This window comes from Sinocyclocheilus anshuiensis, unplaced genomic scaffold, assembly GCF_001515605.1.
Source record: "Sinocyclocheilus anshuiensis isolate Anshui unplaced genomic scaffold, SAMN03320099.WGS_v1.1 scaffold456, whole genome shotgun sequence".
Taxonomy (NCBI): domain Eukaryota; kingdom Metazoa; phylum Chordata; class Actinopteri; order Cypriniformes; family Cyprinidae; genus Sinocyclocheilus; species Sinocyclocheilus anshuiensis.
Window position 1 is genome coordinate 513236 of NW_015557074.1, and position 13385 is coordinate 526620.

At 37.1% G+C, this 13385-nt stretch overlaps 1 protein-coding gene across 1 annotated transcript in view; it reads left to right on the forward strand.

The window, feature by feature from the left end:
- LOC107676746 (protein jagged-2-like) overlaps positions 1-8620 on the forward strand; it is a 60480-nt gene extending 51860 nt beyond the window's left edge. The window contains exons 9-16 of the mRNA XM_016471413.1: positions 1364-1483; positions 1973-2086; positions 3298-3411; positions 5706-5726; positions 5939-5985; positions 6097-6264; positions 7702-7852; positions 7934-8620. Coding sequence (XP_016326899.1) covers positions 1364-1483; positions 1973-2086; positions 3298-3411; positions 5706-5726; positions 5939-5985; positions 6097-6264; positions 7702-7852; positions 7934-8352 — 1154 coding nt within the window. The 3' untranslated portion in view covers positions 8353-8620. The remainder of the gene's footprint in view (positions 1-1363; positions 1484-1972; positions 2087-3297; positions 3412-5705; positions 5727-5938; positions 5986-6096; positions 6265-7701; positions 7853-7933) is intronic.
- The last annotated feature ends 4765 nt before the right edge of the window (positions 8621-13385 follow it).

The following is a 13385-nucleotide window of genomic DNA, read 5'->3' on the forward strand; positions in this document are numbered from 1 at the left end:
ATTTTCTCTAAACTCAGATCTCAGGAGCCAGTATGCAGGCTGCATCATTTTCCATCATAGCACTGGTTTTAATTTGTGTGTCTATTTGTATGTTGTGGTTATAATTCTTCCAGTTAAGCATGCTTGTTTGTTGTGGGTAAATCTTCAGGAAACAATCCATTTGAGTTTAACTCATCCCTTCAAGCATGACCTCGTAGGAATTCTTGGTTAGATTTTGTATGATTTATAAAGTAAACTACACTTAAACAAAGTCTGAGACGTCAAATTCAATTTGTGTCTAGACCAAACTGGCATTTTGTGTAACCCCATGAGTCTGAGCTTGAAATTATTGTTTAGAAAATCCTTTTCCTACAAGCAACAGTTCCCAGTGGTACATGTAAATTTTAGGGACATATGGATGGAAAGAGGGGTGAAAGTGCAGGTCACATGTGTTCTTATTACAGATGTTGGTATATTGTATTGCTGGAAGTGGTGGCATGTGGATCAGGATTGGATCCCATCTGTTTTCACATAGCTTAGTAATGTCAGTTTTAAATTTAATAATGATTTTTCTTACAAATCATTTAATACTGATTTGTATGTGTTTGTGTGTATAGGCGTTTTTATATAATTTGAGTAAGAAAACAGTCCTTTGAATCACGTGGCTTTAATTTGGCCAAAGTTTGTTGGAGGGCTGTTTATTTTTCTTTTTTGCTGCAAGGAAAAATTAAATGATACATTTGCATTGGTTTTGTCCTTACCACAATTTTGTTTTTTATTTCTTAAGTCAACATGAAACAACCCAGTGTATTACCATAATGTGACATTTGGTGAAACAGAATATTTAACAAGAAAAAATGTGTGACGAGACTTGATTTTATCCGTCAGGAATTGATTGGATCATGGAAAATGGACGTTTGATACTAAATTTTGCAGTCACCACTGTACTGGTTGAGAGTAAAGTGGCTCTGCTGGTAAAGCAAATAATAAGTGTGTTCCATAGTCTAATTCTTGCTCTTCGTAACACAAAACAACACTACACTACACAACTAGGATTCTCATGACATACATTTTAGTGAAACATTGCCAGTTACATCATTTCAGCATGGCGAAATACTATTACTAGTACTACTGAAAACTATACAGTACAGTGTTCAACTCATGTGAGTGTACACCATTCAGATAAACCCTTTACAACAGCACTATTTATTTCTTAATGCATACAATGTTTTATATTAGCACCAATACAATTGAATGCATTTTTCAGAAAGGTTAATTTTGATTTAGTGTCAACTTGAATTTGCCTTTTTAAAACACATCAATTTCAAGATAAATTGTCAGATTTTCCTAACCGCAAAAACATCTCTTTCTCTTTTGCATACAGATCTGAATTATTGTGGTAACCATCAGCCATGCAAGAACAGTGGTACATGTACCAACACTGAACCCAACGAGTATCTGTGTGTGTGCCAGGAGGGTTTCCGTGGCCGCAAATGTGACATCGGTGAGATGACTCTATAAAACACGACCATAAAGTCTGTCAACCCTGACAGCCTATTACAAGCACACCTCAAAGATGTGCTGTGCGAGAATAAAATCTGCAGAATGTTGTCACTCCTAGATGAAGCACGGCATGTTATAAGCTCTTATTTTTCGCTGTGCCACCCTGCATGAGTCTGACCAATTATCTCCTCGGTAATGATAATTTTAGTCTGTGTTAACGTGATCTCTGATGTGGCTCTGTGAGGTGTTGATAAGAGATACATTTACAGCAAGACTGCTCTGGAGTTTGAAGCATCAAACCAAGAATCACTGTAAGATGACAAATACAGATAACAACAGCTTAAAATACGCACTCTTATGTTCAGTGTTGAAGTGAGTCATTTCTGCTCCAAACAAATTAGAGCTATACAGTAAGCACTTTTGATACAGGTGGTGATAGCACAGGATATAAGACACAGATGTGTATCATTTCCTCTGATTCCCTTAACAGTGGAGCACGCCTGTCTCTCCTCTCCATGTGAGAATGTTGGAACATGTGTTGAAGACCCAACAGGCTTCAGCTGCGTGTGTGCGCAGGGCTGGACAGGACCTTCCTGTGCCTCCGGTAGTTAAGCATATAAACGCACACACACCTGCACAGACTGCAATCAGCACCAATCAAATGCAGCTGCTATTTCCTGTACTGCTGCAGCCAATTTTAGTCAGATCTACACCAAAATAATGCTCCTTAACTGCAGCACAAACAATCAGCAATCATACACACGCACATCTAGGATGCAGAGGTGATAATGTGTCTCAGAGATCAGGCTGTAGGAGCTCCTCAGGTTTGAGGACATTGGTTGACTGTTTTAAGGCCAGTGCAGTGTTTTTACAGGGTCTTGTCAGTTTAGGCATGGCCTAATTCATTAAGTGAATTAGGGCTGACACTAATACCCCCCAAAAATTGCCTGTTTTTAAGCTGATGGAACCATATATTTTTTAGACTCACTAGTATAGTGGTCAATATTTTGTTTAGCATGCAAGGAGACCTGGGTTTAAATTGCAATCTGATAAATGCATTTAACAAAGTAAAACTGTTTATTGAAAAGATTTTGACATTTTCAAAAATGTTTGTTACACAGGGATAAAGTCATGCAAGTTTTGGTTGCACTGAGAGCAGATACATGATAGACATGTCAGTTTAAAACAAAATAGTTTTAGAATGTGGGATTCAAAGGAACTGACTCAGAAGTGATTTAGATGTAAACTTGTTTCTTCTGTCACAACGTCTTAAACTTTTTTTAAACAATAACCTAGCAAATTATCCAAGACATATTAAGGGCAAGAAAGATGGGAAGACAGACAGACAGACAGACAGACAGACAGATAGATAGATAGATAGATAGATAGATAGATAGATAGATAGATAGATAGATGATAGATGGATGGATGGATGGATGGATGGATGGATGGATAGATGATAGATGGATGGATGGATGGATGGATGGATGGACAAACAGACAAGATAGATAGATAGATAGATAGATAGATTGGATGGATGGACAAACAGACAAGAGGATAGATAGATAGATAGATAGATAGATAGATAGATAGATAGATAGATAGATAGATAGATAGATAGATAGGAGGATGAACAGATACAAGAGATGGAGGGAGCGATGAACAGATAGATGATAACAGCAGGATAGTTAGGCAGACAGGAGGATGCGTAGATACAGTTGCTGGATGGATGGATGGATGGATGGACAGATCCGTAGATTTTAAAGGCAGTGAAATCACATGATGAGACAGAGAACATGTTCTTTTCGTCTGCAGCAGTGTTGCAGTGTGACTCCAATCCTTGTGGGCGCGGGGCCACGTGTCAAGAGACGCCACAGGGTTTCCAGTGTGTGTGTCCTCCATTCTGGACCGGCAGAACCTGCCAGCTCGGTAAGCATTAAAAACAACACTCTTCGCCTGTCCTGAGCCGTTCATACATGTCCACACATGCCTAACTCGGTCTTACGCTCTTACCCATCCACAGCCTCACCTGACGAAACCTGCCTCTACCTGCCTACACTCGTCACAGTCTGTTTTTACCTGTCTGTAATGTGAACACCCGTTCTTTCTTGTTTATGCCTGGGTTCCTCACCTCATTCTCAGGGTTCATGGACTAGAAAGTCACCAAGGAATTAAATCTTATGAATCCATGTAAAAATATTACAGAAACCATGAGACCACCACCATGTTTGCCTTTTGAAACCACCAAATCATAACAATCGTATCCAGAGATGGGAAACACAGCTTTCTGGGGAAAGTAAACACATCTTGTGTTTATAAATTCCATATCAGCACAAGCCACATTGAAATGATTCAGCAGCATCAGTGCTCCACCGACCATTATCCGTTAAACCACATCAGACAATTTCATGCTACAGTGTGCAGTGGATTTAATTGCTGAATGAAGAGGACCGGTGGTCAGATGTTGTTGACTGCTGGGAGAGTCTCTCTCACACTTCATTGCCCCGGGGCCCAAATCAGCTGTGGCTCTCTGGAGTGTATCAGTCTCTCTGAACTGTTGACGCTCTGTGAAATGCAGTCATGTGTCACAGTGACACCTCAGAAAACAGCCGTTAGCGTCAGCACAAAGAGATCTGTCTTTGAGAGCGAGATGTGTGTTTTATCGAGTCGTACAGAGATGGCAACTGTGGGTAGAAGCAATATTTTCTGGAGTATTTTATTAGGAACAATTTAAGTGAAAACCTAAGAGTCAGATTGTCCTAATTACTAAAAATATACAATCACACTCAAAAGTTTAGGGTCAGTAATATATATATTTTAAAGAAATGTATAATTGTGTTCTGTAAGAATGCATTCAATTGATCAGAAGTGACAGTAAAGACATTTATAATGTTACAAAAGATTTCCATTTAACGTAAATGCTGTTCTTTTGAACTTTCTACTCATCAAAGAATACTGAAAAAATGCATCAGTTTCCACAAAAATGTTTCCGCAACTGTTTTCAACATTGTTAATAATAAATGTTTCTTGAGCAGCAAGTCAGCATATCAGAATGATTTCTAAAGGATCATGTGACACTGAAGACTGGAGTAATAACTGCTGAAAATTCAGCTTTGCCATCACAGGAATAAATTACATTTTAAAATATATTAAAACTGAAAACAGTTATTTTATCATTTAATGTTATTTTAAAATATTACTGTTTACTGTATTTTTGATCGAATAAATGCTTTTAAAAACTCTTTTAAATACATTTAAAATCTTAACAAACTCAAGCGTTTCAACGGTAGTGTATATCATTATTATTATTATTACTACTAAAATTTGATGGGATGAGCTATGTTGATAGCTGTGCCTGTATATTAATTGAAATTTTTGTTAATTTGTCAAGCACGTGATTTTTGATTTTATTTTATTTTAGCCACACGTTTGGCTAATTAACTGTTATTTGTGTTCATTCATTATAATTATCATGCAACTATTTATTGAACTCTACTTCATTTTGTACCAAACGTCATTTTTCAACCATAGTAAAGTCCCTCTCAGCTACCTATTATTTTTCTTTCTTTTTTTTTAAATAGTATGTTTAACCTCATTATATGCGTATTTAACTCTTTGAGGAAATAAACATGGTTGTTTTGCATCCAATCTTACATAACATGTTTAAAATAACTATTGTCAGTTCAGAAAAAAAAGCTAAAATTTGTGGTTGATATTACTTTCACTTATACTGTAAATTGGAGGTCATGTTGAGTGCATGGCAGTGTGGGATACATGTACCCAGCTCATTATGTTCTGTTGTATACTGCACGTTTTGGCAAACAGAAGGTCATCTGGGTATTGCATTTCATGAAATTTGCATGCAATACCAATTGTACTTACAGGTGCATCTCAATAAATTAGAATGTCGTGGAAAAGTTCATTTATTTCAGTAATTCAACTCAAATTGTGAAACTCGTGTATTAAATCAATTCAGTGCACACAGACTAAAGTACTTTAAGTCTTTGGTTCTTTTAATTGTGATGATTTTGGCTCACATCTGTGTGCATTGAGTTTATTTAATACACGAGTTTCACAATTTGAGTTGAATTACTGAAATAAATGAACTTTTCCACAACATTCTAATTTATTGAGATGCACCTGTATGTACTGCAGATATAGTAGTATGGTGGTGTGCTAAATATAGCCTCACTTCATCACTGTGGTTCTTTCCTCTTCCTTAGACACTAATGAATGTGAGACTGGCGTGTGTGTATGACTGTTCCAGTGCTGGTGGGAAATGACTTCAGGGTGAACTCGTTGTGAGTTTGTTCCTACCGCGGTCTGCTCACACAATCATTGTAGATTCATACTTTATTGATGAATGCAGTTAGCTAGTCTCTTTCTTCAGTGAAACTTGTGGGTTTCCACTTGGTTGGCTATTGATTTTTTTTTTTAAATATAATCTATTCAACAGGGAACAGTAGCTGCCAGGGCTTGTGTCTGAATGGAGGACACTGTAAGGTAAGAAGTGATTCACCTCGATAAGCTTACTTGCACCTCCAGAATGTGAAGTTTCTTTGACATTTAAGCAGTTCTCCTTCAGTACAGCTAACCTGTGTGTGCTATGTGCAGGAATCTCAGTGTGTGTGTTTGCGGGGTTTCTCTGGTAAACTGTGCCAGACAGCAGTAAATGCCTGTGACAGCAACCCTTGTGTAAATGGAGGGCAGTGTGTGGAGCGTCAGGGTGGCAGAGGCATGTTCTGCAGCTGCCCGCTGGGATACACTGGCACCTACTGTGAGGTGAGATCTTGCTGCTTTTTCTTCACCAGTTTAAGCAGTTCTTTCAGCTGAAAATGTTTCAACATCCGCATGAACTGGAAGCAGCGACTGACATCAGTAATTTGGCGAATTCCGGAGTGAAATGTAAAATTGAATGAGAATGCTTGATTTTAGCGCACATCCTCGCAGCTCTACCTTGCAGACTGGAGGTTGGATGGGAGTGATTAAGAATTGGTTAACTCCGCAGTGTCGTGATACGTCATATTCACAAAGCAGCAGCGATGAGAGAATGCGCTTGAGAAACCGTTTAGAGAGGAGAAATCAATCTAAAATATTGGCAACTTTCTAAATAATAAAAGTATAGTGCATCTACTAATAATGAAATATAAATAAATCGTTTTTTACCGATGCATGTATGTTAGAAACAATGCCAACTTGTATCCGGTGCACACTTATTTAAATCGAAGCATCACATTGTTAACTTTTAGGCCGATGCACCAATACGAATCTGTTCACCTAAAAATAGACAATTCTGCCATCGTTTACTCATCCTGTAGTTTTAAAGCTTGAGATTCATTGTAATTGCTTGGAAAAGAGCAACTAAATTTTGTATGTAAAAAATTTTCTTTTTGTGCTCCACAAAAAAAGTCAAAGGTTTACAAAAAACTACTCACTTAACCCACAGATTTGCAGTCTTACATGACTTTTATGGTACTGTTGACTGGAATGTACTACACAACTAAAAATAAAAGTCTGAATAGATTTTCAAACACTAGGCATTATACACTTGGTGACATTGAAAATGGTTACAGAGAAAAACTGGGCATCATACACTAAATACACTACCAGACTTTCAAGTTGTTCTGAATACATATAGAAACGTGTGCCTTATTTCTATAAGATGTGACAACTGAAAACAAAATTGGCTCAAAATATCAACCATATTCAATATATTCTGACTGCATGGAAACTAAAAAAAATCTGCCTGTGACCATCATACACAATTTTTTGAGCAATCTGTCAACTCCGACTACCTAAAATCTGCAGACTGCCTCTGACTTTCCGCAACTAGCATCAGCCAATCTAGACTGCAAATCAGGGTGAGAATCTAGGCAAAAGTCATGAAGTATATATTCCAACCTTTACATTGTTTAAATGTACAGCACTGTATATTTGCATGCTCAATTGTGCTTTTTCTTTTCTTGCATATATTTGCATACTGAATATTAATGGGCATTATAATTCTTGCATCGATTTAGTCATTTATAGCTACACCTAAAACTTTATCATTACCATTATCATTTTTCTGCCTTGCAAATGCTAACATAGCATGGAAATGCAAATCTAATTAATACATTTGTGACTTGTGTTGTGTATAGTTTCTGAATTAATCAGTATTAAGACTCTGTGTTCATTCTTTAATACCCAGTGAAATTAAATACAGTTCTTATATTTTAGGCAGAACTTGATCTTTGTAATCCCAACCCCTGCCCCAAGGGGGTGCCATGCCATAGTACAGAAGGAGGCTACAAGTGCACATGTCCTGAGGGTTACTCTGGAAATGAGTGCCTGAGCCTGAAGGATCCATGCCATGAACCCCACTGCCAAGGTTTGGGGCATAAATATTGAGCATAAAATGGTGCATAGCACTTCTTTAGCATGATCTTTCTCTGCCTCTCTTTCTATTCAGGTGCAGTGTCAGACCCAGGTGGAGCTGGGTTCAGTGTTTATATGGTGTTGGTGGGGGTATTTGCCCTGCTTGTGGCAGGCAGCTGCTCTGTGTGCGCACTACTGCTGTCCCGCCTACACCGCCGCCACCGGACCAAAGCGCAGCTACGTTCTTCAGTGCCCGAGGACAACGCCATCAACAACCAGCGGCAGTTCTGCACTCTTATCCGTAACCTCGACCACAGCGTGGCCCTGCTGCCTCCTGCCCAAACAGTGCCCACCTCAGTGCCCACTGTGCTCTGCAGTGAAGAGATCGAACTTACACGTCCTCCCTCTCCAGCTCTAAAACCAGCCCACGGGCCCAAGCTGGACATTTGCAACCGCGAACGGGAAAAACTAAATCGTTTCCACTATGCAGAGAACCAGGAACTGGAGGTGTGACCGCACTTTGACCGCTGGGAAGGTACCGGACTTCTTAGTTGGGAGGGTCTGTTGTGGTTGATGTATCTTAATCAACCTCTGCTGGTGAACCTTGACCTCTGAGTTATAGAGATCTGAGAGGGTTGAAACTGGGAAGGGAATTTTGGCACAGTCACGGGCTGAAGAAACTGACAGGCCAGGTCCAAAATTTTAACACACTTGCCAATGGTGGGTAAACTGAGAATATTTAACAGCCATAAATATTTCTAATCAGTCATGAAACTGTATTTATTTTCATAAAATTCCTTTATTCTTATAGAATTTGTTTTTAGAAATGTTTTCCCATTTGAATTATTTAGCTTTTTTCATGAGATGTAACTGCACTGCACATAAAAATGTAATATAACAAAATATGTGACCCTGGAGCACAAAACCAGTCATAAGTAGCACAGGTATATTTGTAGCAATAGCCAACAATACATTGTATGGGTCAAAATTATCGATTTTTATTTTATGCCAAAAATCATTAGGATATTAAGTAAAGATCAAGTTCCATGAATATATTTTGTACATTTCCTACTGTAAATATATCAAAACTTCATTTTTGATTAGTAATATGCACTGCTAAGAACTTAATTTGGACAACTTTAAAGGCGATTTTCTCAATATTTGGATTTTTTTGCACCCTCAGATTTCAGATATTCAAATAGTTGTATCTCGCCCAAATATCGTCCTATCCTAACAAACCATACATCAATGGAACGCTTGTATGTATAAATCTCAATTTCAGACAAATTACCCTTATGACTGGTTTTGTGGTCCAGGGTCACATATGGCATCACAAAATTCTGGTCTTTCTCATACATTGCATGTTCGAGGACATGCAAGTCGCGACTTATTTAGTAGACAGTTTGATTTTAATCGCTCACGTAATTTACATCAGTAAGGATGAGATTATCAAATGTAAAATTTAGTTTAAAACATTTACTTTATTTACCCCCAAGCCATTTTACGCACATTTTGCACTTGGCGAGTGTTAATTTTGGACCCTGTCTGGTCCCTTGAAAAATGTATTTGAAAGAACAGCAAGTGTTTTTAAGGCCAGCAATTCAACTTCTTTGAATCCTGGATATTTAAGTGTATTTTAATGTGTTTACACTTGTGCCCTATATATTTGTACACATTTGTTTGATTGTTAGTGTGCATGTGTTTGTGAGCGTGTAAGTCTATATGTATGACTGTGTTTGTGGACGGTTTGCCATAAATTTCCACAAAGCCATGCACATTATTGGAACTCCCTCACTTTTTTTTTTTTACTTATGTAAAAACAGTATATTAGTGTCTGTGATTGACATTTGAAGGAATTATGGCAAAAGATAGCAGCGCCGACTGAAAAAGTGCCAGGTGACATCTTTAAAAATCTCGTCATGTTGGAGATGTATGATTTTTATATTGTACTTGGATGGATATAGCGTCATTGTACATATTTTGTACATAACAATTTTTGCCACTTTTGTATGCTGACTCCTTGCAAAATATCGCCATTTTAATTTCCTGGTTTCACTATTTCCACTCAATATGGTATTTGCCGCAAGATCGAATTGTAATTAAAGTGCATATATCAACCAAAGCATGTGTTTCTGTGCGTGTATGCATTAATGGTATTGTACAGCATTTGGTACAGCATAAGGTGTGTGTGTTTGGTAATCTTGTTCTGTATTACTGACCCTTCCTTATTGTCTAATTGCCATTTGGTAAGCTGTGTGAAGTAAATAAAAGGAAATTTGGTCACAGAGCGTCCTGCTCCTAACAGCAGTTTACTGTATGTGTCAGTGAGTCAATGTTCACTACCTCCAATATTATAGCATGTGAATTATTTTATTTTGTGGGCAGATTTTTTTTCTTTGTTCCAGTCTGCTACTTAGCATTAGTACGTCCGATTTAACAAAATAATTTTTGTTTGGATAGTTAAATTCAATTAACTGTTTATGGATTCATCACTCAAATGTGTTCCTTAAAAAAAGGTAGTGAGAAATTGTATTTGTTAAACTAGATTGAAAAGTTTGTAGACAAACTTTAAGTTGGCTTGAAAAAGCCTAGCTAGAAAGTTTTAAAAAGTTTTAAATGGTTGCAGTCTGAAAGTTTTCAGTTTGAAGTAGTTTGAAAGTTAAAATAGTTTTAAAGATTAAAGTTTTAATGTTTTCAAGGCAATACAGTCTATCAGAAAAAAATTACAGGTATAAAACCTATTGCTAGGGTACCTGGGGTGGTTGCTAGGCTGTTTCTAGAATGACTAACATGTTGCTAACATATTTTTAGCATGATTAGCATGTTACTAGCATTTTGCTAGCATGATTAGCATGTTACGAGCATTTTTCTAACATGGTTAGCATTTCACTATCATGTTTCTAACATAATTAGCATGTGGTTAGCATGATTCTAGCATGGTTAACATGTTACTAGCATGTTAACAAAACAATGCAAGTTACTAACATGTTGCTAGCATGATTAGCATGTTACTACCATAATGTTATCATTTTGTTAGCATGGTTAACAAGTTACTAGCATGTTTCTAACATGATTAGCATGTTACTAGCATGTTGTTAACATGATTAACATGTTACTAGCATGGTGTTACCATTTTGTTAGCATGATTAACAAGTTAATAGCATGTTGCAAGCGTGATTAGCATGATACTAGCATGATTCTAACATGATTAGCATGTTACTAGCATGTTTAGCAAGTTGCTAGCATGTTGTTAGCATTATGATTATTGCATGATTAGCAAGTTCCTAGCATATTGCTAGCATGATTAACAAGTTAATAGCATTTTGTTAGCATGATTAGCATGTTACTAGCATGATATGAGCATGTTTCTACAATGTTTAACAAGTTGCTAGCATTTTTTAGCAAAATGAACAAGTTACTAACAAGTTGCTTGCATGATTAGCATGTTATTAACATGGTGTTAGCATGATTAGCAAGTTTACTAGCATATGTTTCTAACATGATTAGCATGTAACTAGCATGTGTTATCATGATTAGCAAGTTATTAGCAAGTTTCTAACATGATTAGCATTTTACTAGCATGTTGTTAACATGATTAACAAGTTACTAGCATGTTGTTAACATGATTAGCAAGTTACTAGCAAGTTGCTAGCATGATTCTAGCATGATTAGCATGTTGCTAGCATGTTTAATAAGTTGCTAGCATGTTTCTAGCATGATTAACAAGTTACTAGTATGTTAACATTATTCTAACATGATTAACAAGTTACTAGTATATTGTTAGCATGATTAGCAAGTTACTAGCATCTTGTTAACATGATTAACAAGTTAATATCATGTTGCTAGCATGATTCTAGCATTATTAGCACGTTACTAGCATGAAGCTAGCATGTTTCTAACATGTTTAACAAGTTGCTAGCATTTTGTTTACGTTTAACAAGTTGCTAGCATGTCTCTAGCATGATTAGCATGTTACTAGCATGGTGTTAACATTTTGTTAGCATGATTAGCAAGTTTACTAGCATGTTGCTAGCTTAATTCTACCATGATTAACATGTTACTAGCATAATGCTGGCATGTTTCTAGCATGTTTATCAATTTGCTAGCATGCTGCTAGCATTATTAGCATGTTACTAGCATTATTCTAGCATGATTAGCATGTTACTAGCATGATGCTAGCATGTTTCTAGCATGTTTAACAAATTGCTAGCATGTTACTAGCATTTTGTTAGCATGTTTCTAGCATGATTAGCAAGTTACTAGCATGTTGTTAGCATGAATAGCAAGCTACTAGCATTTTGTTCACATTTTTCTAGCATGATTAGTATGTTACTAGAATTATGCTAGCATGTTTCTAGCAAGATGCTAGCATGTTTAACAAATTGCTAACATGTTTCTAACATGATTAGCACGTTACTAGCATTGTTTTAGCCTTTTTTAGCATGATTAACAAGTTACTAGCATATTTCTAGCATGATTAACATGTTACTAGCATGTTGTTAACATGATTAGCAAGTGACTAGCATTTTGTTAGCATGTTTCTAGCATGATTAGCAAGTTAATAGCATTTAGTTAGCATGTTTCTATGCTAATCCAGCTAAAACCAGTTGATTCAGTAAAAAAACAGCTAAAAAACAGCTAAGACCAGCCTGGCCTGCTGAAAAAGTGGTCAAAACCACTTTAAAACCAGCTTGGGAGACCAGCCAAAGCAGCCAATCAGCTTAGGCTGGCTTTAGCTGTTTTTTTCCAGTAGGGAGTTGTTAAGCTTTGCTATAGCAATAGGCAGCTTAAATACACCATAAGTCTTATTGTATAAAAGTTTTCACCCCCTCAATAAAAGTCTATGGGATTTTAGGTGGTTTTGATAGTCTGGTTTATGAAAACCGTAAGCCGGATCAGTTAGAAAAGATATAGCAACCCGAGTCAGACCAGTCTGAAGGTCTGACCCGAGTTTGGTGGTTGTAGCTTTAAAAGTCTAGGAGGAGATACACTTTAAAATTTGGTATATGAAGAAGAAGAAGTTTAAATAGGATTTCATTAAGTTGGCTTTTTCAAGCCAACTTAATTACAAATACGTTAAAGGGGTCATATGATGTTGCTAAAAAGAACATTATTTTGTGTATTTGGTGTAATGAAATGTGTTTATGCGGTTTAAGGTTCAAAAACACATTTTCCACATACTGTACATTATTGTTTCTCCTCTATGCCCCGCCTTTCTAAAACTCGTCGATTTTTACAAAGCTCATCGGTCTGAAAAGTGAGGTGTCCTCTGATTGGCCAGCTATCCAGTGTGTTGTGATTGGCCGAATACCTCAAGTGTTAAAATAAACAAAAAAAACTCACCTTTCAGTTCATGGACCACTCCACTGACCAATAGTCACTGCACACAACAAATCCCAGCCAGGTCCGTCACTTTTTTGGGTCCCCTAGAAACATTTCCGTTGTGGTCCGTGCTATTTGCAGCGCGTTTCTTCATTTGCATGTGTTGTGAGGATTTGCAGCGCGTGTCTTCATTTGCATGTGCTGTGAGGATTTGCAGCGGGTGT